Source organism: Papio anubis, chromosome 6 (assembly GCF_008728515.1).
Source record: "Papio anubis isolate 15944 chromosome 6, Panubis1.0, whole genome shotgun sequence".
In the NCBI taxonomy this organism is placed as follows: Eukaryota; Metazoa; Chordata; class Mammalia; order Primates; family Cercopithecidae; genus Papio; species Papio anubis.
The window spans coordinates 36,934,248-36,961,447 of record NC_044981.1 but is presented as its reverse complement, the minus strand read 5'-3'; the positions used below and the strand labels follow the sequence as shown (position 1 = coordinate 36,961,447).

Here is a 27,200-nt window from a genome sequence, read left to right as displayed (position 1 = left end):
TTATAATATTTCATTGTATAGACATACCATTATTTGTTTAACCAATTCTCTTTAAATGGGCCTTCAGGGATTTTTCCAGTTTTTTTTCCAGTTTTTTTGCATTACAGAAAGTGCTGAAGCTGACGTCCATATACATTTCATTTTGTACTCTTATGTGAATATTCAGCTTACTTTTTTCCAAATGGCTAGCCAATACCTTTTATTGAAAAAAATTCCGTATTTTCTCCCATTTAATTGAAATGCTACATTTATATAAATGATGCTCCTAGACTTACAATATGGTTACATCCTGATAAACCCATGGTAAGTTGAAAATGTGGATCTTTTTATAATATTGGATCATTCTATCCCCAAACAACTTATGCCTCTGTATTTTTCTTAAATCTTTCAGTGGAGTTTTATAATTTCCTTACATGTCCTATGAGTTTATTATTACAAGTTACCTGTGTTTTGCAGTTATAAACTGCAGATCTTTTTACTAATATTTTCTAGCTGGTTGTTTTTGGCATGGAAGAATGCTAGATACTTTCATATAATTATTTTATGTGGTCACTTTAGTGAACCCCTCTTATTTTCTCTACTTTTTCAGTTGATTCTCATGGATTTTTCATGGGGGCAGTCATTATCTGCAAATATTGATTTTTTTTTTTTTTGCCTCTTTGTTTCCTAATCCATTTAACTTAAATTTGGTTTTTCTTTTTTATCCTTTTGAGACAGGTTCCTGCTCTGTTGCCCAGGATGGAGTGTAGTGGCACAATTATAGCTCACTGCAGCCTTTAACTCCTGGGCTCAAGTGATCCGCCTGACTCAGCCTCCTAATTAGCTGGGATTATAGGCTCATGCCACCATGCCTGGCTAATTTTTAAGTTTTTTTGTAGAGACAGGGTCCTGAACCCCTGGTGTCAAATGATCTTCACATCTTAGCCTCCCAAAGTGCTGGGATTACAGGCATGAGCTCCTGTGCCTGGCCAACATTTTAAAATACACATAGGTAGACTGAAACTATCGCTTTGTAGATAAACTATCCCATTGGTGAAACAATACTCATTTTCTGCATAAAACTGTGGCATTGGTAACTTTGTTAGTACCTTTGGATCTTTGCAATAAGATTCAAATTAAATTATATGCTAAATGAATTTTTTCTGTGGATTTTTTTTTTTGTATACTTGTACACCTGAGCAAGGGATGGAAACCTACAGCTGTAAGAGTCTAAATCAGTGGCTGTTTTTCCAGGTTGCTTAGTAGAATCACTTCAGAATGGTGATTCCAATGCCTGGGCCTCATTCTAGACTAATTAAATAAGAGTCTCTGATGAGTGGGACTCAAGCATCTTTTTTTTGTTGTTGTTTTTAAGCTCCCCATGTGATTCCATTGTTGGGCAAGCTCACCGAGAATCACTAGTCTAATTAAAATTATTTCTGTATGCCAATAAAATTGTGTTTATTTTGTCCTAAGTGGCTATTTTCTGTACATGAAACAGTTTCATGTTTCCATTTGGAAAAACATAATTAAAATGCAAGTTTAGCAAAATGAAATTAGATGTATTGAGAAGTAAAGCTCCAGAGAACTTATTGTGGTAGATATATACATGTGTAATATTAATGTTTATGATATATCAGTTTAAGAATTATAAATTTCCTTTCTGAGCTGGTTAACCAAAAATCAATCGTTGTTCATCAAGAGTCATTTAGTAAGTAATTTGAGTATTAGCCATGACCTGAATTAAATATTAAGAAAATATACCAGAAAATATATTTACTGGGTATATACATTGCATTTTTTTCAGCCAGGAAGAGCGTTTTGTTTAGAGTCATGGACGATCATTGAAATATTGGATAGTGATGTGAGAGTTTGTATTGAAGAGGTTTTGAAGTCAGGTTCCAGTAGCTTTCTGAATTTCCTGGCCAACACAGGAAATGATCATAGGAACATCAGTTGGGTAACCCAGCAGGAAACAAACAAAAAACCTCCCAGTCTGATCCTTTGCCTAGAGTACAGTCAGTCCTTGAGGTCAGTCCTTGATCACAGGGTAGGCCAGGGGCTAGCAAACTGTGTCCTGCAAGTCTAATCTAGGTCTTTTCTAGAAATAACTTTATTGGAGATAGCCATGTTTATGCATTTTCTTATTGCCTATGGCTGCCTTTAGGCTCCTACCATAGAGCTGAATCATTTGACGTAGATTGTATAACCTGCAAAGCTTTAAACTATGTACCATGTGAACCTTTATAGAAAGTTTTCCAACTCCTGTATTACACTGTTGTTGTATATACACATTAAGACTATTGTATCATACATTACTTGCTCATACTCTCAAATAGATCCTCTTAAGCGGAATTTGGTCTTTCACACACAAGTGACTAGAGATTATTCTGTTTTTAGGGCTTTCAAATGGAGGCTGCAGTTGAGGGAGAAGGATTTCCCTTGGCAGTTAGGGGATTATCCTGCTAGTTCTCTGATGTTCCTACTGTAGGGAACCAGGATTTTGCTCACTTACCTGGGGTAGGTGTTTTCTTGCCTAGCTCATTTTCCATGTTCTTCTGCATCACTGCTATTGCTCCCCCTTTTGAGGGTGGGTGTATGGTACTAGGTTAACTGAAGCAGGCAGATTCGGAATCTGGTTCATGAAGATCTTCCATTGCAGTCACAGGAGAGAAAGATCATTTTTCACACACTTTGCTAATGATCTGGATGTGGGGGTTTAAAGATTAGGAGCTGTTCAACCTTTAATTGTGGTTCAAGTGGAGAACTCAAAAAGGTGTGGAGGTCTAGCAGAGAAAACATATCTGGCTCAATTTCTCTAGTCTCTGATGCAGCGGAGGGGTAGCTGGCTACCTCTGAGGTAACAACCACCTCTTCACCTGGGGCACCTGAATGCTAGCCAAGGCTCTAACATACTTGCCGGTTACTTACACTTATCAAAGCAGTACCTTCAATTAGCTGGCCATGATGGCACACACCTGTAGTCCCAGCTACTTGCCAGGCTGAGGTGGGAGGATCACTTGAGCCTAGGAGTTCCAGGTTACACTGAGTGGTGATCGCGCCACTGCACTACAGCCTGGGCAACAGAGCAAGACCAACTTTTTTTTTTTTTTTTTAAATACCTGCAAGTACATTCAGTATTAAAAAATAGAAACATTTTAAGCTTTCTAAGACTATAACCCCCCACCCCACCCCCGCCACTTTCTTACATGTAAAGCTGTTAATCATGTTTTCCCTTTGATTTTCAGTTACTTTTGTAGAAAGACATTGCATACAAAAGCAAGGAAGGTGCCTGGAAATGAGACAAAGTGTAATGATGTTCTGGTAAACACTGACAGCCTGATCATCAGAGCAACAAGTTTGGAGTAGAAGCCACAGTCTTGAGAAAACTGTTAGAGTTACTCTTCTGTTGGATGTGGGGAGCTTAGGACGCTACTGCAAATGTTCATTAATAAATGTCAAGTTATTTTTGTGGCTCCAAAAGGTTATTATTATTATTATTATTTTTGAGATGAAGTTTTGCTCTTATGGCCCCGGCTGGAGTGCAATGGCACCATCTTGGCTCACCGCAACCTCCGCCTCCTGGGTTCAAGCGATTCTCCTGCCTCAGCCTCCCAAGTAGCTGGGATTAGAGGCTCCCACCACCACACCCAGCTAATTTTGTGTTTTTAGTAGAGACAGAGTTTCTCCATGTTGGTCAGGCTGGTCTCAAACTCCTGACCTGAGGTGATCTGTCCGCCTCAGCCTCCCAAAGTGCTGGGATTACAGGCATGAGCCACTGTGCCTGGCCCCAGAAGATTTTTTTTTTTAAATAAAATATTTGAGATGGTTGCATACCAAAACTTCTTATTTGAACTCTGATTATTTCACTTACTCTGTTTGTAATTTAGGCCTAGATCTATGCCTGAATGACTTTTCTATTGGGTATAGTTGTACCCAACCTTACTCAGTATATCTATGCAAAAGAGAAGTTATTCTGATTGTTGATTTTTCTTTTCCTAAGTTACTGTAAGGAATATGGGACCTGTGTTTGGGCTCAGTTTTCTAGACTGATGGCTCCAAGTGCTGTTAGTGTTTGGAGACTGGCATTTTTGCTTTCCTAGTGTGAAGAAGGGAGTACAGTTAAGGGAAGCAGACTGAATTCCTTCTCAAAATAAATGGCTTAATAAAGATACAATTGATTAACTTTCTCACAGGAATTTTTGTAAGCACTTTAAATTTTTACTTAGCTATGTTTATGGTATGTGATTTTCTATGTGTACTCCCCTCCCCCCACTAACTCTCATTCCTTCTTCATATGATAGATCAGCGACTATCATCTGTTCCACAAGATGAGTAACAGCCACCCTCTTCGCCCCTTCACTGCAGTGGGGGAAATTGATCATGTGCACATTTTGTCTGAACATATTGGTGCCTTGTTGATTGGGGAAGAATATGGCGACGTCACATTTGTTGTGGAAAAGAAACGTTTTCCTGCCCACAGGGTAATTTTAGCAGCCAGGTGCCAATATTTTCGGTAAGTGTGTAATACTTTTTTTGAAAATTCAGTTCACTTGTAGAAAACACTGGCATTTTCTGCTCTGTGAAAAATACATAACCAAGTATAATGACAAATTCTCGCAGTCCCTCAATTCAGTATCTATAAAGGTTTCATCCTTGTAGACTTTGTTATTTTTTGAGTATCACCTTTTCCTTTAGGAGCCATCTTAAAATGAAAGGGTTGGAAGGTTTCCCAAACCAGATAGTGCCCAATCAACCATTTTTCAAGGTGTCAAGAATGTTTCTCAGGCTGAGTCTTCGTTACCTTCACTTTCTCCTCCCAATAGATGGCTAATGGGACTAAAGCTTCTTTTGTATAGGTAGACTACCTTGTGGACCTGCTAATGGACACATATACCACTTGGTTTGGGACTCCTGAGGTCTAGGACCTGTTAGTAACCCAGCAGATCTAAGACGTGCACTTGTATGCAGCTGTTGTTGGTCACTTGGGTCCTTAATTTCCAGGGTTATAAATCTTAAGCTGATCTTTAAGTACTCTGCATTTTACCTAATATTTGTTAAAAGGGAGTCATCACTGAATTACTGAGTGAGTTATAATTTGTGCGTGATAATGGATCTTTTTCTATTTTTAAGGATAAAGATGTTCCACAGAGTTATAGATTTATCTAGGAAACTTGGTATCTGAAATGGAGATTCCACTGGCTTAGAGAAAATTTCAATTACCTTCTAGTGATAACTGCAGTCTGGCTTTTATAATCAGAATTAATCAAGACAGCAACACTTAGAGTCAGACATGTTGTGGTAAAGTGTGTCTCCTGGAAATATTTACTGTGTAGCTAGAGCTCCTATGGTTTTTCATGAACTTCCAGTTTTACACATGTAAAATGCCAATGTGGATGAAACCAGGAGCCTAGAAAAGTGAGGAGTCTGTTAAAAGTTGTAACACTCTCCTATTCTTCCTAGCGGTCAGCTCTACCAAGGCATCTGACCTTGGTCTAGCCATTATTTGTTATAATCTGTCCTCTGCACACTTTTCGTTTTCTGTTTCTTCCCCCTTTTAAAATTTCAGTCCAGTCATTACTATTAAAGTGTTTTACAAGAGTCCACTTTTTATTAAGTCAGAACTTCTTGGCCTGTGTTTATTATTTATTAATACAGTATACCTTGTCCTCTTTTAAAAATAATTTGAAACAACTCTATGAGGGTTTCTTTTAGGTGATTAGTATATCCTTAAAAGAAACTCAACTACTTTTAGAAATTTGAAGATTGTATTGAGTGAATGGAATATACTCCCCCCACTTACTGACCTTGTTCTTGATGTCTTTGTAGATATTGAACCTTTGTAATATTTGCTGGTTCACTAAGCTAAGCTCAGAGTCTACCTTTAGAGCTAAGCTGTACCTCTAAGTCTACTTTAGCGCTAAGCTCAATGCTACCTTGGACAGATTCTCAATGCTGACAGTATTCATGTGCAAAGGAATGTTAACTGTCAGCTGTCAGAAGAGGCTTAAGTGCTGTCATAATAACCTATCAATTCCCAGATAAGGAACTTATAGGAGGAAACTCTTCATAGTACACATTGAATCTCTGTGCTTGTCTCCTTGTTGAAGTTGGGGGTTCATATTTACTGTTCCAAGGGAGCCTCATCAAAACCACTTTTAAAGCATTGAGAATCCAGATAAATACCATGAATCATACAGGATTGGGGATAAGTCTTGAGGTCTCCTCAAGAAGGAGAAGTTCTTTAATTTGGTAATTTTAGGGTAATGGTTGGATGCTCTCTGGATTAATGGAAACCTTCAAGGGCATTTTTAGGCAGAGTATAACCCAGTGAAGAGGTATGCTCAGAATATTCATGAATCTTTTCTGGGTGGTTTCAACTATTTTCCTGGGGCAAGCAAGAATGCTAGGTCCTGGGAGAGGGTGGGACAAGTTCCAGGTAAGTAACCCTGAAATGCTAGTCCTCCTCTGAGAATTTTAGTAACAGAGAGAATCTCTTTCTTGCTTCCAGTCTCTTCCTCTCACTTTTGCTTCTTTTCTTTCTCATTCTGTATTCTTCTCTCCCTTTTCTGCACTTCTCCCTTGTCCTCTTCGTCCTTTCTTTCCTGATAGGTTGGAAGTTTAATTGGTTCATATTGTTCCTCTTGATTAATAGAGGTAGAAATTCAAATTCATTACCTAACTGGATTGTCTAGTTTTCTTTTTTTTTTTTAGATAAGCAATAATGTAGGGCTTTTTGTTTATTCCAAGGAAAAAAAATCATTGTAATCCTATCAGTAATTTCATTTTTAATTTATAAAGTGACAGATGAAAGTCTTTGTCTCCCAGCCATCTAATACCATTTCCCAGAAGTAAGTGATGTTAAGAGTTTAATATGAATTTCCTCTGATTTTTCTTGATTTAAAGAAATATCTGTATAGACATACGTGCATAAACATGTAAATATGTGGTTATATACTTTTTTCATGCAGTACGTATAGATCTGTAATTTTACTTACTCGCCTACCATATCCTGGACATGTTTTCAAAACAGTACCTATTGGTCTCCCTTGATCTTTCTAATGGCTGCATAGAATGCATATATCACAGTTTTTTTTAACCATGTTGCTGTTGATGGACATTTAGATTTTTTCTAGTGTTTCAGTATGTTTTCTTAAACATTTTTCTTTACTGTATTACTTCTCTAGAATTGAGTCCTAAAAGAGAGATTACTGAGTTGAAGGGTATACACATTTTAGGTTTGACTAGATACTACTAAATTACTTTCCATAAAGGGCTGCCCATTTATACTCTCAAAGCAGTGTGTCAAAGAACCTGTTTTTCCATTGCTTTTGCAGCACTGATATTAACAAGCCTCTTGATTTCTGCCAGTCTTACAGGGGAGAATGGCATCATATTAGTGTTTATCTTTATCTGATTATATCTTTTCCTACAGAGTTTTACTTTTTAAACTGCCTTATTGACCTTTAACATCTTTATACCAACTTCATTGTGCCTCTCAAGAGATCACTCTCATCTTCCTATTTAATGTCTATCACATATCTTGAGCTTTCAGAGTATCTCGTTAGTTCAGTGGTTTATAGAATTAATTCAAACAGTTTTGAAATCATTCCTCTTGCTTCCTTTAAAGAACCATTTTAAATGACTATTTTGCATTTTTTCACTTGGATCTTTGTGTCATTAAACAAATTTATATTTGCATAATGTTGATAACTGTTATTTCCAGTATTTTGTAGCAAATCCTATTTGAGAGTTTCTTCATGTGTTTCTTCCCTGATGTGCAGAGCATTATTGTATGGTGGAATGCGAGAGTCTCAGCCTGAAGCAGAAATTCCTCTCCAAGACACCACTGCAGAAGCATTCACAATGCTACTCAAATATATCTACACTGGGCGGGCAACGCTGACAGATGAGAAGGAGGAGGTGCTGCTGGACTTTTTGAGCCTGGCTCATAAATATGGATTTCCAGAGCTAGAGGATTCTACCTCTGAGTATCTCTGTACCATACTGAACATTCAGAATGTCTGCATGACTTTTGATGTTGCCAGTCTCTACTCACTTCCTAAGTTAACTTGTATGTGCTGCATGTTTATGGACAGGAATGCTCAGGAGGTGCTCTCAAGTGAAGGTTTCCTCTCCCTTTCTAAGGTGTGTCATTTGTCTACAAGTAATTTATAGGCAGCATTGTTTTCTTTATACCTATACCATAGAAGTATAGTAGTGGACTAAGAATAATTAAAAAAAAACCATTGGTATCAGAGAGATTATCTGGTCTAGCCACTTGCATCTAGCTACTAGGACTCTAGATCATAAAAGAGAGGGGCTGGTTGGTTGTGTTTTCTTTTAAGGTTCTTCTGGTAAGTTTTATGTGCAAAAGAGACTGTGCGGCTGAGTGGTTGTTTTCAATGTAGTGACAATCAAATAGGGTCCTTTTTGGTGTTGCATACTACCTTTTGGTTTTGTTTTTCTCTGACAGAGAGTGTGACTAATAATTCCTTAGAGCAAGCAGGCAAATTCATAAAGGAGATCTGATGCATCATTTGATATCTTTAAGTCACTGCTTTCTTTGCTGGCTTAAAATTCAGTGTTATAGCTAGAGTAAAACTGTTTTGCTCAAATCTTCCTTTGAACTCTGGATGCCGATTGTCTCTACATTTCCCTTGTTGTGTTCCTTCTAGAACCTGGATATTTCTAATGAGAAAACCTATTGAAAAGCTACATATCTTGATTTGAGGGTAAATTAAGATCTGTGTTATCCTATTTCATTTTTTTATACTGAATTTTTAAAGACAGTGATCTTTGAGGGTTGCACTATTGTTGCTGGAGGTCAGTTTGGAGATCTGAGAGCCAAAAATATGGTGGTGAAGTAATACTGTGCAACAAAATACTTTGAATTTTAAATGCCAAATATATCTTTCTAACTTAACAATGTACACTCCCTTGAAGAATCTGTATGTATTGACAGCTTTTCACTTTGGTGTTTTTCTTTTTGCTGTTTTAAAAAAGATGAATGCAGATGTGTTTGGAAAGATTAAATGTTTGATGTAGTGGTACAAGATACCTGAGCATAAAAGAAAGGTGCTACCATCCTGGTTGTTTACATAGCCATAATGAGCTGGAGGCTGTGTGGCACAAAGCATAAGGGAAGGAGAGGGTCAAAAAGAGTTAATTGCCTAAGTTATGCTTGTTCTGTAAGCTTTTACTGATTGATCATGCAATGGTTGAACGTCATATAACTGGAATTTTACCTTTTTATCCTTTTCAGACAGCACTTTTAAACATCGTGTTAAGAGATTCATTTGCAGCTCCCGAAAAAGATATTTTCCTAGCCTTATTAAACTGGTGTAAGCACAATTTAAAGGAGAATCATGCTGAAATCATGCAGGCTGTACGTTTACCTCTCATGAGCCTCACAGAGCTTCTGAATGTTGTGAGGCCTTCGGGACTGTTGTCTCCTGATGCCATCCTGGATGCAATTAAAGTGCGATCTGAGAGCCGGGATATGGACCTCAATTATAGAGGCATGCTCAGTAAGTACCTATCTATCCTAAACTCACCAAAAAGCTTGGTGTGCCTCTGATGCCGTTAAAACTGCAAAACTACTACAGAACTGTATAATGCGAGTGTACATGAAATGTACGTTTATGAACAGCTAGCTTTGCTTCCTATGGAATGTCTTTCTCTGTCATTTTCCTGTTAATTCCTCCTAAGATTGATTAGCCTTTGTAGGCCCCAAAATAGGTATTTTTTTTGCCATTCCTGGACAGATTTCTCACCTGCTCCCCAGAATGTCAGAAATGGACACTTTCCTAAAAAGCTGCTTCTCATGTTAAGACTTTTTCTTCCTTCCTCCATCAAATAAATACTGAGTAAATGCTATATACTTACTATTTTGGGTATCAAGAACATGGAGATTCTTTTTTTTTTTTTTTTTTTTTGAGATGGAGTTTCACTCACTCTTGTTGCCCAGGCTGGAGTGGAAGGTGCAATCTTGGCTTACTGCAACCTCCGCCTCCCAGGTTCAAGTGATTTTGCTGCCTCAGCCTCCCGAGTAGCTGGGATTATAGGCACCCACCACCACACTTGGCTAATTTTTATTTTTAGTAGAGACAGGGTTTCACCATGTTGGCCAGGCTGGTCTCAAACTCCTGACCACAGGTGATTCACCTGCCTCGGCCTCAGAAAGTGTTGGGATTACAGGCGTGAGCCACCACACCGGGCTGAACATGGAGATTCTAAATAGCAATAATAATAGCTAACACTTATGTAACATACATACATGGTGTAGCTAACACTTATGATACTTATCACCATTAATGAATTTATAGCAATTAACACTTACAGAGTGCATAGTATGTATCAAGAACAGGTCCTACACGACCATTTAATTCTCACAACTCTTTGAGGTATATACTGTTATTGACTCCATTTTACAAAATGAGGAAACTGAAACAGAGAAGTTAAATAACTTGCCCAAGGTCACACAGAAAGATGGCAGAGCTGAGAGTCAAACCTATGTAGTTTGGCCCCAGAAGTTGTGTAATTAACCACTAAACTATGCTGCATAATTGTTAAACATAGTCTCTGCCTTTGATCCTTTTAATTTCATTGTGGAAATAAGACATAAACTCCCATGAAAAGTTAAATACAACAATATTCAAGGGAGCACATGTTATAGAACTTCAGAAGAAAGAAGTGGCTTGGAATGATTGAGGGATATTTCATGGAGGTTATGAAGCTTGAGTTGAGCCTTGACATTTGATTTGAATAGTATAAGAGTTGGGTAAATTTCAGATGGGTAGAATCATGAGGTTAATAGACAGAGGTTAGAGCATTTGAAGAGACCATAAATAGAAGAGCTTGATTAGAGTAGAAGGCTATTATTGATTAGTAGCAAAGAAACTATGTGAAGGTCAGCTTAGGCCAGTTTATGGAAGTCTTTGAAACTAGATTGGAATCTCCCTTATATGCAGTGCAGAACCAATTTGAGAGAGGGAGAGTGGCATGCATACAGTGGTGGTTTTAAAAGACTGATCCATAGTGCTGTATTTGAGTATTTAGAATAAGGGAAAACTGATTCAGGGAGACCAGTGAGGAGAGTATTTAATCTATGCACAATTGATACTACCTTAAACCAGATTGGTGGCAGGGAAAATGGAAAATAATGAATGATTAGAACAGATACTATGGGAAAAAATAGATCCTGGTGATTCAAAGAATTTAAATTTGGGGATTAAGTTTAGGAAAAAGTTACCATTTGTTATCAAATCTAAGAAGCCAGAAATTCTGAGGCACCATTATTTTATGTTCCACTAAGAAAAGAAACAATACTGCCAATTAACTGTGACACATTATGATGTCTGCATCGCAATTTCTGAAATTAAAAAATTAGAACACCAGGTGTGTCTGTAATGAAATACAGTACAGTACTTCTTTGAAGAAGATGGTGAGCTTGTTTTTAGATTGAGTTTGAGGGTTTTGGGGACATGCAGGTTGTAAGTTCTGTCCCAAGCTAGTCATTTCCCTGAGTGATGTCTTCTTGACTGTGCCTTTAAACACTCTCTTGAAATACTGATTGATCTTAAATAGATGTTCTTAACAGAATTCTCTCCTGACTTATCAGGTCTAGATTTCTTTTCACTGGGCATAGAAGAAGAAACGTAGGTTTTGGCCCAGACAAATTTGACCTCAAATCCTGAATTAGTTACTTACTAGTTGTGCGATCTGGTATTAAATTATTAAGGAATCTTACCTTTTACATCGCCTAGCATTGTTATGAGACTTAATTGAAATAATGTGTGCAAATAATGTGTGTAAGATCAATATAGGAAAGCATTGTTACCATATATCATTTTGATGTTTTTTTTCCTCTGTACATCTGTGTGAGAATTACCACCTTGATCACATTGTTTTAGACATTTTTGTTTACTTGTCTTTGTTCCTTGAAGGCAGAGATGATCTTTGTAGACCTTATTGATCTCTATATCCTCAACATTTAACACACTAAATAGCATATGATGGATACTTGGTGAATGCTTAGTGAATGAATGCAGGGAGAAATGTCTAATAGGAAGTGGGAACACATTACTGTTTAGGAACCAGTCAAAGCTGGTGATAAAAGAGTTGAAACCTGAGCTGCTAGAGTATAGAGAAAGAAGTAAAAATCAAAATCTGAAACTTGGAGAAAACCTATAGTCAGGGAACTTAAGGTAGAGAAGGAAAGAGGAAGACATTTGGGATAGAAGAGAGTTACAGAGGACAGCCAGAGGAGAGAGCTTTCATATGGATTCAATGGTCAGTGGTAGCTCATGATGGGGAGGTCAAGAAAATTGAGAGATAACTTTTGGATATAGATTGTGATTAGTTGGTAAGTAACCTGGACGGAAGATTGGCTGCCAGGGAATTAGGCCATGGATGTTTGAAAAGATAACAGAGATAACATATTGCCTCTCTGATTTGTGAATTGGATTGAAAGGTAGTAAAAACATAGTATGGTAGCTAGAGAGATCAGGTTAGGAGAGGTCCAGGAAGAAGTCAGAGGTGCTAGAGAATGGTATTAGTTAAGTGTCAGCCTTGGATAAAGTGAGGACGGCAAGTGAAGAGGTAATAAGATGAGTAATTAGTGTTAGGCTTGTCAAATTCTCATGTTGGATCCTGTCTTATATAAGCTCCTTTCCCTCTCTTGCCCTACATTTGATTTGAAGTGCTGAAAAGGCCCTAGAACTGGATTCATTATAGGGATAATCTTGGGACGTGTTTGCAGGAGTGAGGATTTCTTTTGGACATTTCACATGGTTACTGGTAGCTTGGAATTGATCAAATGGTCAGTATAAGGGTAGTACCTGGGTTACAAGAAACTCATGAGATTAGTTGCAAAATGGAGAACTTAGCCAGTTGAGTCACTCAGTTCGGAAATGATAAATATACAGATTGTTGTTCATCAATGTTAAATTCTTCGCTTTGGAGTGAATGATGGGGAGCTCAAGGAAGAGATTATGTAAATGTTTGGGAATCCTTTAACTTCTAAACTTGAGTAATGATTAAGTAACAGTCTGCTTTTCCTGACTTTTAAAGCCAGGAATAATATGAATAATAAAAGCAGTAATATAAATACAAGGAAGCCTTACACTTCCCTGTTTTTTTTGATTCAATCATCTATATTAATCTATCAGTCTTACATTTTATACATAACATCTAGTCGTATTCTCAAAGGTCTCTACTTTAGTACATCATGTTAATAGCAGAAAGCCAAGTAAGATGACTAAACCTTACACTAGCATTTTAATATCCTCTGTACAAGGGAAGCTAGAAAGTCAATCACTTTACACACATGTAAGAGTAGTGTTCCAAAATAACTAAGAAGATGCTATATTTTTAAGCAAGGAGGAAGAACTTTGATTTTGGTCTTTGTGTTCCAGCAAATTATACTTTCAATTAACAGCAACAAAGATATCATAAAAAATGCTCTGCTTTGAAAATTTCTGAACTTCATTACAGATTAAAACAGTATTTTGGAGTCTTTTGGGAGGCCAGTAGCCAGCAGCTACATTCATTGGTGTAGATGAGCCTCCTTATTGATAACCAGGTCGAGGTTGGGTATAGCCCAGACCAAAGGGAGGACATATAAGGATTAGGCCCACTTGGAGGAAGGGTCATGCTACTTACAGGAAGTGAAGTAAAACCTGGTCTTGGTTGATAGGCCCAGGCCCCAGGTTGGCTTGGAGCCATTCTAGGTTGAGAGGCGGGGGCCACAGTGTAATTAGTAGGCTGAGAAGTTTGGGAAGTTTGTGCAGGATAATTGCTTGCCTGGTACTGTGTGGCAGCTGAGCAGGCAGTTGTTGAGGCTGACCAGAAAGGCAGGAGCTGGTGCCTAGGTGGTTGGTTGTTGGCCATATCCTTGGAACTGCTGAGGTTGTTTAGGGTCCATTCTGCTGACTCTGGCTTGTTGAATACTGAATCCCATACTGTTGAGGCTGCTGAGGTGGAGCCTGTAGCCGCTGCGACCATAGCCAGCCTGTTGCTGGTACTGTTGGTACAGCTGACTTTCAGTCTGACCTGCTTGTATTTTAGCTTCTGCATATGGTGGTTGCTGTGGCTGAACTCCTGGTGGGTGAGCTGCTGCTGAGGAGGCGGCGGCAATGCTGTCAGGTGTTCCTGAACAGTCTTCTACAAGAGCACTGGGTTGCCCTGAAACCTGATAATCTGTTAAGCCAGACGCCGACGTAACATTATTTTTTATTTCATCTTGGTTTTTTAAAGGGTCAAAAACGGACATACTTGCTGCCATAACCTGAATATACTGTTTTCCAGAAGAATCCAAAGAAGCAGGCTTTTCTTCCCTACCATCCACAGTATCATTTTCAGGAATACTGGTGGAAGGTCCTGGTTCTCCAGGTGATTCCAAGCTATCCAATAAATGATTCACTTTATTTCAAAGTTCTGTCAGTTCTCGACAGAGATATTTCACCTGACTTGATTCAAGGGGGTCTTGGTTGACCATTAACAAATAATGTCAGTTTCAGTGTCCTACTACACTGAATTGCAAAGGAAAAGTCAGAACTATCAAAAATTGTTATAAGATCATCATCTTTATCATTGTACTTTATTGTTACTTCGACATTGCTCAGAAGCTTTCCTCTGAAAACTCGTTGCATCATTGGCACTAATTCATCGTAAGTAATATTAATATCTTCATTATGGATAGGAATTTGTGGAATATCCTCCCTAAGTTGAGCTTTCATGATTAGCTTCCCACTTAGGTTCAACTGTCCATTCATGGTGGACTCCAGGATGTTCTATATACACAACCCTAGAGAAAGAGGGCTTGTGGAGGCCACCGCTGCTGCCTCTCCATAGGTCTCCACCGACTGGGCCGACGCCAGGCCGCCAGACTGGGGTGTTGAGGGGAGTCGTGGTCACTGACCCCTCGGTTGCCCTCCATGGCCACTGCACCTCACTTGTAGGCTCATATGGGCCTGCCCAATCACCAAAAATAAGTTATTTTCTAAGTAAACATTATTTTATTTATTTATTTATTTTGAGATGGAGTCTCACTCTGTCACCCAGGCTGGAGTGCAATGGCGCGACCTTGGCTCATGGCAACCTCCACCTCCCAGGTTCAAGTGATTCTCCTGCCTCAGCCTCCCAAGTAGCTGGAATTACAGGCACCCACCACCATGCCTGGCAAATTTTTGTATTTTTAGTAGAGATGGGGTTTCACCGGGTTGGCCAGGCTGGTCTTGAACTCCTGACCTCAGGTGATCCACCTGCCTCGGCCTCCCAAAGTGCTGGGATTACAGGTGTGAGCCACCGCGCCCGGCCAGTAAATGTTACCTTAACATTTATGTCATTGTTTTCTTTTATCAAATTTCTTCACTGTTAGGGGAAAAAAAGGATTATTTCAGAAGTGTTCCTGGGCTGATGACTTGAAAAGATAGGTCTGTTTATTTTGAAGTTGTTGACAGAATTTGGTTTTGCTATTGTTGTTCTTCTCTGGATGTAGATTCTGTGTCTTTGGGGACTTTTCATGAAGTGTAGAGAGGTTTTATCTTGGGACTGGGATATAGAGATTAATACTTTTTCTTTGAATTTATTATCATTGGTTACTGTAAGGTTTAATTCTTAGAGCTGCATGTCCTAAGGCTTTTACCAAATTACAGGGATTTTTTTCCCCCCTTTAAAAAAAAAAGAAGATCCAAACAGTCTTTTAAACTTATCTGTGATGGTCTTTCTGGACAGTAGTTTAGACTAGCTTTATGCATATATAATAATGAACATTTTTCTATACAGCTGGGGAAAGAGAATTAACTTTTTAATGAAATTTTTGTTTTAGGATATTTGAACTACCTGTACCTCTGCCAAACATTTAGCTTTGTCTTAGCTGTGGAGATATTTCTATCTATCCTAAAAGTTGGTGCTTTTTTTTTTTTTTTTTTTTTTTTTTTATTAAGGCTGAGTTATATTTCCTTTTGTATATCTCAGGTTTTAGATTTGGGGAAAGAGAGTTATTTCTTGTTTTTGCATGTTTATAGTAGGGAGCATATCACAAATTCTATCCTCAAGATATCTTTATTGAATAAAAAGTCAATCTGTTTGTAGGACTGCTAAGTTACATTATTGGTTAATACATAAATGTGCGTGTGTGTGTGTGTGTGTGTGTGTGTGTGTGTAGGTGTGTAGTCTGTCCTGTTTGCCCTGTACCTATCCCTGTAGTTTCCTCAGACTGAGGGAGCTTGCAACTGTGATATGATATTTCTTGGTTTGTTTGCTTAGATTCTTATACTAGGTTGAGCTTTTTGAGTAATGTAATTATGTTGCTTTGCCTTTGTTTTTCAAGCACCTACCTAGGACAGTGCCTGATTCTAGACTTTTGTTTTTTTAAGTGATAAATGAGTGGCTGAATGAATCCATCCCTGGCTTCTAAACTAGAATTTAAATTTGTCTCATCTATCACATAAAGACATTAATAGTAACAGTGAACCTTTAATACTTTCAAAGCTCTTGGAGCTGGGCGCAGTGGCTCACACTTGTCATGCCAGCACTTTGGGAGGCTAAGGCAGGAGGACCACTTGAGGCAAGGGGTTCAAGATCAGCCTGGGCAATATAGTGAGATGCAGTCTCTAAAAAAGATTTTTTTAAATTAGCTGGGTGTGATGGTGTGTGCCTGTAGTCCCAGCTGCTTGGGAAGCTGAGACAGGAGAATGGCTTGAGCCCAGTAGTTTGAGGCTGCAATGAGCTATAATTGTGCCACCACACTCCAGCCTATGTGACAGAGCATGACCCTGTCTCTAAAAAAATACAAATAAAATAAATAAAACTCTTTCACTTTGTATCTTCAAAGACAGAAGATGCTATTTGTATCTTCCCAACTATAGTTTATTGTGATAGAGAAAATCTCATCTGTAAATAGGGGGTATATAAGTCATCTCTAATGAGTATTCCTCCATGGGCGTGTGTAGTATTGGTGTATGTGCTCTTGTCTCCTGAGTGGTGAGCTCCGGAGAGCTGAGTCTAGTACGGTGAGCAGCACATAGGAATACCATAGGATTTTTTTTTTTATTTAATAGGATGAAGGTCCCTTTCAGCTCTGTGATCTATGTAACTTGCCTAAATTACCAAGTGAATTCAGTGCCAGAACTGGAACCAAAGTGCTGGTCTTGTGACTCACCAGGCAAATACTCCTTCATAGATTCTTCTGCCTGGGTTCTTTTTTGTTTCCATTTTGTGGTATGTTTGAGTACCAGTACTGTCAGATGTGGAAAGGAGGCCTGCAGAGAGTGGGAAAGTGGGGGCGGGGTGGGGGTGGGGTTAAGGTAACACAAGAATGGTAAAGTAAGTCACTTGTAATGCTGCAGTTCTTGGGGATTATTCACAGGAAGGGAGTATCCATACATTTTCTAGGGAAGTTGGGATGGGGAGTAAAAAATGATTTAGGTGACAGAATTGGGTAAGTAGATTGCTTTGGGCAGAGAACTAAGTCTGGATCCAAATAATCCACTGGGGCAAATGACCATGTCAACCTACATGTAATAGGGAGTTCGATAAAAGATAATGAAGAACATAAAGCAGTGAAAGAAAAGCACGAGGTAATTAAACCAGCACTCCTTGCAGATTTTGGCACTGTGTAGCTAGGGGTACGTTCTGCTTCATTTCTCCTTAACTTTTCTTTCTAATAATTAGCAATTTCTACCTAGCTGTAGAACTTCAAAGCTTAATATTTTTCTTAATGCTTGCATTAAAAATTTTGTGTAAAAAATTATGATTATCTACTATCTTGTTTAATCTCTATCACCTTGTTTTTTCAAGACATAGAGTTTTATTCTGTCATCCAGGCTGGAGTGCAGTGGCATGATCTTGGCTCCTGCAGCCACCTCACATGGAGTTTCAAAGTGATTTACATGCCAGCTACAGTAGCTGGGATTATAGGCATGTACCACCATCACGCTCAGTTAATTTTTTGTGTTTTTAGTAGAGATGGGGTTTTACCATGTTGGCCAGGATGGTCTCAAACTCCTGTACTCAAGTAATCCACCTGCCTCGGCCTCCCAAAGTGCTGGGATTACAGGTGTGAGCCACTGCGCCCAGCTGGCACTTTGTATTTTTTTAAGAACTTTTTTTTTCTCTACTGATAGACAGATCCAGCCGCTAAGAATATTTATAGTTTGGGCGGGCGGTGGCTCAAGCCTGTAATCCAGCACTTTGGGAGGCGGTGGGTGGATCACGAGGTCAGGAGATGAGACCATCCTGGCTAACATGGTGAAACCCGTCTCTACTAAAATACAAAAAACTAGCCCGAGGCGTGGTGGTGGCTGACTGTAGTCCCAGCTACTGCGGAGGCTGAGGCAGGAGAATAGGCGTGAACCTGGGGCTGAGCTTTACAGTGGCCGAGATCGGCGCCACTACACTCCAACCTAATTAGCTAGCCTTGAACTCCGTCATCAAAAAAAAGAATATTTATAGTTTGATTTATTTTATTATTATTTAAATTTTCTCATGATCATTCTTCCTATTATATTCATCACTTAATTATGGATTTTGCAGAAAAATTCTTGGAGTTATATTTTTATCCAATGAGATACTCATATTATAGTTCCCATGAGAGAATTTCCACTTGTATAGATGTTCTCCGTTTTGAAGTAAAAAATACTCTCAGGGAATGAATCTGTCTGTATCAAGAATGGTTAGGAAAGTTTTCATGTACCCTTGAAATAAACTTCAAAAGAAGACTTAGACTTGTGGTAGAAATTTCATTTCCATTTTAGACTTTAGTCACAATCACTTGAAACTTTTGTGCCTAGTATGTTACCCCTAGCTTGATAAGTTTTAATGTTGAAGAAACTTACGTTTAGAGAAAATCAAAGGTGGCATTAGGTGGCATTAGTTTCTAAATCTGAGAGGTTGATGTTCCCGTCTTTGGCCTCGTTTTTTTATTTTTTATTTTTTTAATTTAATTTTATTTATTTTTTATTATTATTATACTTTAAGTTCTAGGGTATGTGTGCATAGCATTGGAGTTTGTTATATATATACTTGTGCCATGTTGCTGTGCACACCCATCAACTTATCAACTTGTAAGCTTTCGTCATTTTACATCAGGTATAACTCCCAATTTGTCCCTCCCCTCCCCCTCCCATGATAGGCCCGGTTGTGTGATGTTCCCCTTCCCAAGTCAGTGATCTCATTGTTCAGTTCCACCTATGAGTGGGAACATGCAGTGTTTGGTTTTTCTGTTCTTGTGATAGTTTTGCTAAGAATGATGGTTTCAGCTACATCCATGTCCTACAAGGACACAAACTCATCCTTTTTATGGCTGAATAGTATTCCATGGTGTATATGTGCCACATTTTCTTAATCCAAGTCTGTCACTGATGGACATTTGGGTTGATTCCAAGTCTTTGCTATTGAATAGTGCCGCCAATAAACATCACGTGTGCATGTGTCTTTATAGCGGCATGATTTATAATCCTTTGGGTATATACCCAGTAATGGGATGGCTGGGTCATATGGGTACATCTAGTTCTAGATCAGCGAGTGCCATACTGTTTTCCATGGTTGAGACTGGTTTGCAATCCCACCAACAGTGTAAAGTGTTCCTATTTCTCCACATTCTCTCTCCAGCACCTGTTGTTTCTGACTTTTTAATGATCATCATTCTAACTGGTGTGAGATGGTTGCCTCATTGTGGTTTTGGTTGCATTTTCTCTGATGGCCAGTATTGATGAGGCATTTTTCATGTGTCTGTTGAAACATATGAATGTCTTCTTTTTGAGAAATGTCTGTTCATATCCTTTGCCCACTTTTTGATGGGGGTTGTTTGTTTTTCTTATAGAGATTTGTTTGAGTTCTTTTGTGGGACCTGGATATTAAGCCCTTTGTCAGATGAGTAGATTGCAAAATTTTCTCTCCCATTCTAGCAGGATTTGCTATTCACTCTGATGGTAGTTTCTTTGCTGTGCAGAAGCTCTTTAGTTAATTAGATCCCATTTATCGAATTTGGCTTTTACTGCCGTTGCTTTGGTGTTTTAGACATGAGTCTTTGCCCAATACCTATAATATGAATGGTACTACCTAGGTTTTCCTCTAAGGTTTTATGGTATTAGGTCTAACATTTAAGTCTCTAATCCATCTTGAATTAATTTTTAGAGTATAAGGGGTAAGAAGGTCAGTTTCAGCTTTCTACTTATGGCTAGCCAATTTTCCACAGCACCATTTGTTAAATAGGAATCCTTTCCCCATTTCTTGTATTTTCTCTCTCCAAGGTTTGTCAAGATCAGATGGCTGTAGATGTGTGGTATTTCTGAGGACTCTGTTCTGTTCCATTGAATTACGATATCTCTGTTTTGGTGCCCAGTACCATGCTGTTTTAGTTACTGTAGCTTTGTAGTATAGTTTGAAGTCAGGTAGCGTGATGCCTCCAGCTTTATTCTTTTGACTTAGGATTGCCTTGCCTTGGAGATGTGGGCTCTTTTTGGTTCCATATGAACTTTAAAGAAGCAGTTTTCGATTCTGTGAAGAGAACTCATTGGTAGCTTGATGGGGATGGCATTGAATCTATAAATAACCTTGGGCAGTATGGCCATTTTCACGATATTTATTTTTTATTTTTGAGATGAAGTCTTGGCTCTGTCGCCCAGGCTGTAGTGCAGTGACACGATCTCAGCTCATTGCAACCTCAGCCTCCCAAGTAACTGGGTTCCCGAACAAAATTCTTTACACCTGGCTAATTTTGTATTTTTAGTAGAGATGGAGTTTCACCATGTTGGTCAGGTTGGTCTTGAACTCCTGACCTCAGGCGATCCACCTGCCTGGGCCTCCCAGAGTGCTGGGATTATAGGTGTGAGCCACCATGCCCAGCCTTTGGCTTAGTTTTGACTTGTGGTGTCAGGACTGCAGGAGATGGTTCCAGGGATCAGCAGCAACAGACTTTGCACCTCCACTTTTTATGCCTAGCAAGAAGGGAAAACATGTTTATTTTTACCAAGTAGTTATGCATCATTGATATCTGAAAAGCATGGATTTAAAGCTTTTGTTTGTTTGCTTGCTTGCTTATAAAGTACTTCCTCTCTAGATCAGAGGTGTCAGGAGGGCAGGGCCTATCTCTGTTAAGTTCACTAATTATTCCCAAAACCTTGCATGGTGCCTGGTACAGAATGAGTCCTCAGAAAAATGCTTTTTGACTGGAACTGAATGAGTGCTTTATATGTTACTTTAGCATATATTATCTGTAGTATAATTTTTATCCGTACTGTAATTTTTACAGTAACCCTATGAGGTCGGTTGGACAAAGTATTCTTTTTAGATGAGAAAGCAGATTCAGAGAGACTGACAGGCCTTACTCAAGGGGAGTGAATAAGAACCTGAATCTTAAGCTTAGGTTTTTTCACTTTAAGTCTAACTTTTTTTTTTTTTCCCTCCCTATATCAGACTATTTGTTTCTTTCCTCTGGGTCTAAGGCAATCTTAGAGGGAAGTGGGGGTTAGAAAGAGGGAGAAGGTATGGCCATTCATCAGAAACCCTTCAAGAGGGAAGTAGCAGAATATTCTGTTAAAACACAGGGCCCCTGCAGGCTGACTGCTTGGGTTCTAATCTCAGCTCTGCTACTTGCTGGCTCTGTGACCTGGGGCAAGTAAGCCTGTCTAACTTTTCTCTGCCTCCACTTCTCATCTGTGAAATGGATGTAATAATAGTACAGTACTCAAAGGATGATTACGAGGAGTACATCAAAGGAATTAGTATTTGCAAGGTGCTTAGGACAGTGTCTAGCACATCATGTATTATAGAAGATTTGTTAAATAGGAAGAATATGGGTGATTATCACATGCTAATAGAATTTAGAAAGTTATAAATCGATAGCACTTAAACTTCTGATGTTAAGAAGTTAAGCATAACTAGGATGTTTTGTTTATTTTTGCTGGGTTGCTACAGTCTTTTGCTTCCATTTTAAACTTCCATTTTTCAGCTGCAATTTATTGTTCTTTTCTGGTGCCACTCTCTTTACTCATCTTGATTTGAAATTTTAAAAAATTTTTTTTCCAGAAATCTTCAATGATGAATTACTTTTTAACAAGAACCTGATTATAGCTCACACTTTCCCCTATTCAAATCACACAGCCAAAATGTGTGTGTACTGTGAGATTTGGTATTTTTTTACAGTCTGTAAACTTACATAGTTCTCTTCTTATGTGCTTTTTAATATGTTTTCTTAATCGTAATGGCTATATGTTTTGAAAAGCATATATATATGAGTAGAGCTCATAATATGCTTTACAAACATCATCTCATTTAATTCTTAAACAGAAACACCTGGGGGATAGATATGTGGGGTGGGGGAGGGGGAGGTCTCCCCCCGCCATTGAGAAATGGAAGTTGAGAGAGGGAAACTTCTTTAAAGTGATGTACCTGGCTAAAGGTGAAGCCACTGTTTAATCTCTGACTCTTCAAGCTCTTAACATCTTTCTGCAGCCTCTTGTCTTTCCATGGAAAGTGTCAGTTTTAGAATGTTAGTACCTGGAAGATAGGTTCCAGATCTGTGAAGCATAATTTACATAGAGGACTTCAGAGTCCCAGGCACAATTGATACTTAATAAATCTAATGTTGGTGAGGGGAGGGGATTTAATAGTAACCATAATACTGATTTTGATGACAGACTATCAATTTTCATTTTTAAAAATTCTCAAGTGCAGAAAAAGATATCTTCTTTTAAACAATCTTGTTTTATAAGCCAGATTAATTGATTCAGCATATTCATGTATGACTAACAGCTATGCTATATTGGAACCTTTCTTTTTCTGTTGTTTTATCAGATTTCTGACCTGTTTGCTTTGCTTTTATACACTGTCCTCAGTCCAGATGGCAGGTACAGGTCATCTTACATGCTATTTTTGTTGAGTAGATATTTAAGTTACTAATAGAATGAACTCAGCAGAGCCAATTTGTTTGTCCTAGTACATGCCTTTTCTAGTTTTATTAACTTTTGAAAAGTAACATTAGTCTCAAGCACTTTGTGATTGTGATACTAACATTAAATTTAAACTCTGAACAGTATTTTTTTGCTTGTTTGTTTGTTTGTTTTTAATAGGGACAGGGTTTTCCCATGTTGCCCAGGCTGGTCTCAAACTCCTGGGCTCAAGTGACCCGCCTCGGCCTCCTGAAGTGCTGGAATTACAGGCATGAGCCACTGCACCTGGCCTCTGAATGGTGTCTTAATCCTCATAGATGTTCTGTATTTTCTGTCCCATAAACTTGCCTATGCTCTTCTTAAATGCAGATACTAGAATAAAGTGGAATGCTAGAATTATTTTTTTTCAAAAAATATAGAATAACTTGACCATTAACCTAGCTTTTTCTATTTTTAACTGTAGTACCAGAAGAAAACATTGCAACTATGAAGTATGGAGCCCAAGTTGTAAAGGGGGAGCTGAAATCAGCCTTATTAGATGGTGATACTCAAAATTATGATTTGGACCATGGATTTTCAAGGCACCCAATTGATGATGACTGCCGTTCTGGCATCGAGATTAAGCTAGGTCAGCCGTCCATTATCAATCACGTACGGATACTCCTATGGGACCGAGATAGTCGGTAAGTGATTAGCATGACTTAGAAACTGACATTATATTTGAGATGACTTAACTTTGTGGTCATCTACTTTTGTTACATAGATATGATGGTTTATCTCTTTGTGATCATTCTGCTATCTCTTGAAGGTTGGTTTTGGGGAAAGAGTTAAAGGGTACATTTCTTTAAAAGAAATACACTTTTTTGTTTTTTTCTTCTTATAAAAATAATATGTGTTTATTGTAGAAATGGTAGAAAATATAGAAAAGCACATAGAAGAAGATAAAAATTGCTAGTAATCTCATTACCGATTATTAATCTTCATATGTACCTAGCTAGTGTTTTTTTCAATTATGCATGGACACATACACACACAAAACAGAAACCTGCGCAAACATAGTTTTATGGATTAGATATACAAAAAGCTAATTTTACTTTTAATACATTGTGAACATTCTACCCTTTAAAAAATATTCCTCTAAAATGTATTTTTAATAGTTGTTTTATATTCTACCATGAGTTAACATTATTTACTTGATTCATTAGTTTTGGGTATTATAACCTTTTAAATGCATTTTACCCTATGGCAAAGAGAAATATTGTCTTTCAGTGTGTAGATAAGTATTATCCTCAAAACAAAAGAAATTTGTGAGAAAATTTAATCCAGTTTGGGAACCCATTCAGTTTCTTGGGGGCTTCAGAATTCTGCCTTTCGTCCAGCCACTGTGATGCTTTCACCCACTGTGGCTTCTAGGTTCAACCATAATGGCAGAAGTACCAGGGCAGTATGGCGACAAGAACTGAACTGTTTCCTTCATTGCTGTTTATCATAAACCTAAACCCTGCCTACCCAGAAACTGTGCCCCACTGATGCCTCTTTAGATCTGGGCATGAAGGGCTTAAATAGTAATGATGATGGTGTCCTGCAAACCTTACAAGGTAGTGTGTTTCTTCTGTTAGCACCACTGCCACCACCCTGGCTTTTTAGGCCATTTGAGCCCAGTGTAAAGGGAAGCTTTATGAAGTAAGCGTCAGCATTTCCCATGTGCGTGGGTGTGTGAGATCCCCAGGTTATCTTTTCCTGTTTGCTTTTTATTAAGAATATATTTTCTAATATGTAGCTTATTGGATATAATTTGATGTTTTTAATTGGCAAAGTGGAACCAATCCACATATCTCATTTCCAAGAGTCTCTGATTAATAACAACAGTATAATAATAATAATACGTATTTGCAGCACTTTCATTACTTTTACGTGGTAGACACTGTTCTAAAAGCTTTACGTATTTCACTCATTTAACTAATAGTGAAATTATTATAAAAATAATAAAAGTTTAGTATATTTGAAACGAAGTGGTTGTCATCGTTTCTGTGATGTTAAATATTTATAGGCCACTTTGTGTTAGTATGTGCATTACATTCACGAGGGATTTAACTTTACCACATAACAGTTCTTTTCTTACAGAAATTGTTGCCATTCTAAGCAAAGGTGAAAAATTCAGAATCTTAAGCCAAAAAGATTCTGACGTGTTGTAAAATTATAGCCTGTGTTACTGATAACCCAGAGAGGTTCAATAAAAGGTTATAACCAGTTTGAGACTGAGTGATAAAATGAATGGGAGTGAGGGGACAGCAAAGAAAATGAAAGGATGACACAAAATAAGCTGACCTTTTCTGGTCACAACTGTGGGTTGCAGGATGACATTTATGGTCACCTAAATCTTCCAAGATTGTTCCTGTTGATATTACAGTACAAGTAATAACTGCATCTCAGATTTAAATTTGGCTTATGACAGGGGAATATAGATTTGTTCAGGATGGGACCTGCATGTAATGGTTCGGAGTAGCTGACTAGGGGAGGATGATAGGCTGTTTTCATTACTGCCAGATTATCAGCTGGCAAGTTTTAAGTTGTACCCAAAAGAAACGTGCATTATCCCTTGACTGGTGTCATTTATTTGTTTGCGGGTAGCTTGTATGTATGGGAGGGTAGGAGACTGGTAGGCAGCAGGAGATAGGCTGCCCTCTGTGGGGGAACCATTCCAAGTTGACTTTCTTCCTTAGAGGGGTGGCCGAACACCCTGGCCTGGGAAGGTAGAGGGAGAAAGTATACTTCCTGCTTCTCTATTTTCTGTTCTTCTCTCTCTCGTAGCATCATGTATCTTCTAATATGGTATAGGTGAGGCATCCTGACCATGTTTGAAAAGGAGTAAATATCTCGCATGCCTGATGTGTCAAGTACTGTGTAGGACCCTGGGGATATGAGTATAAATACAGGATGGCCTTTGTTCTTAAGCAGCTTATGATTTGAGAAAGCAGACAGACAACCTGAGAGATAATTTCAGTGCATTGTAGGTGAATGCTGTCATAACATTGTTTTGTTATTTGAATTTCATTATGTAGAAAATGTAATTAGTGAATTCTGTATTTTTGTATCTTTTAACAGTTTATTAAAGTACAGTTTTGTATTGTTATTTTAATATGGTAATTTTTTCTGCTTTTTCCTTTTGATTCACAGGTCTTATTCATACTTCATTGAAGTGTCAATGGATGAACTTGACTGGGTTAGAGTGATAGACCATTCCCAGTATCTGTGTCGTTCTTGGCAGAAATTATATTTTCCAGCCCGTGTCTGCAGGTTAGTTCTCAGTGGTTAATAAATGATTTTTATTTTTGTATAAGGAGATTGGACTTTGAGAAGCAGAACTGCATTTTTTCATCTTGAAAAAAGAGTTTTTCAGGATGTCAACTACTAAACATATCCCAAGTAAAAAACTTAGGAAAGTATGGAAAAATTACGCATCTTAATATTTACAGTGTGTTGTGGAACTATTTATACAACATGTCTTGTATAATACATATGTAGTACACACATGAATGAATGAGAAGGGACAGGGAACATTTGAGAAGTGGAATTTTTTTAAGCTCTGTGCTATACAGCTAATGGTCATATTCGTTGTGAAACATTGAAAGCAGAATTCTTGTTAGGGGTGCATTCTTCTTAGGAAAGCCATGAGAGAGATTTCTGGAGTCTTCCTTGGCAATGGCCAGGGCCGGAGGAGATTTTTGAATGCCAGTGTGCATGTTCTGATTATCTGTTTTTTCTGTAGGTTAGTGGTTAACAAATGGGGTTTGACAGAACGGGTGTTTCAAGTGGGGTTGCATTTGGGGCAAATGAGGCTTAGCTAGTGGGGCTCTAGGCTCAGAGCTTCTCTTCAGCCAGAGCACCTCCGCTTTTATTTTTGTTATGTATTGCAGCCCTCAATATTGTTGTCTTTTAAAAATATCAAAAAGCTACCGTTTTAATATTTCATATTCTCCCTTTAGGTATAATCCATCATTTAAAATTTCTGAAATTTTGTAAAGCCTATAAAAATGAGTGAATTTGTTTAGGTGGTTAAAGGGCCCCAAAATTCTGCTGTTTTTTTCTGTTGTAGTTTTCTCACTGGAAATTGCCCTTAGATATTCTTTACCTTAAAGTCAAAAGATTAAAGGTAGAACATGATTAGTTTGTTTGCTCAGGAAGAAAAGGGAAGGAATAAGGTGAGTGTACACCATGGAGAATGTGGGGCTGGCCCCTCACCCATGACCCATCTGATCTCCCACTGTGGCTGATTGGGAGCAGATGGGGAGGCACCAAAGCACTTAGTCTCTTGGTCAGAAG

At 38.3% G+C, this 27,200-nt stretch overlaps 1 protein-coding gene and 1 pseudogene across 6 annotated transcripts in view; one reads left to right on the top strand and one right to left on the bottom strand.

The window, feature by feature from the left end:
* Window positions 1–27,200, top strand: part of BTBD9 (BTB domain containing 9) — a 480,044-nt gene that overhangs the window by 39,916 nt on the left and 412,928 nt on the right. For 5 of the 6 annotated variants that reach the window (XM_031667673.1, XM_031667674.1, XM_031667676.1 and 2 more), the window contains exons 2-6: window positions 4,284–4,495; window positions 7,764–8,127; window positions 9,245–9,509; window positions 23,341–23,560; window positions 26,055–26,174. In XM_031667673.1, the coding sequence (XP_031523533.1) occupies window positions 4,311–4,495; window positions 7,764–8,127; window positions 9,245–9,509; window positions 23,341–23,560; window positions 26,055–26,174 (1,154 nt within the window). In that variant the 5' untranslated portion in view covers window positions 4,284–4,310. Of the gene's footprint in view, window positions 1–827; window positions 2,500–4,283; window positions 4,496–7,763; window positions 8,128–9,244; window positions 9,510–23,340; window positions 23,561–26,054; window positions 26,175–27,200 lie in introns of those variants that run through there. The other variant, XM_031667675.1, reaches the window with a different exon arrangement.
* On the bottom strand, window positions 13,551–14,756 carry LOC103883651 (annotated as a pseudogene).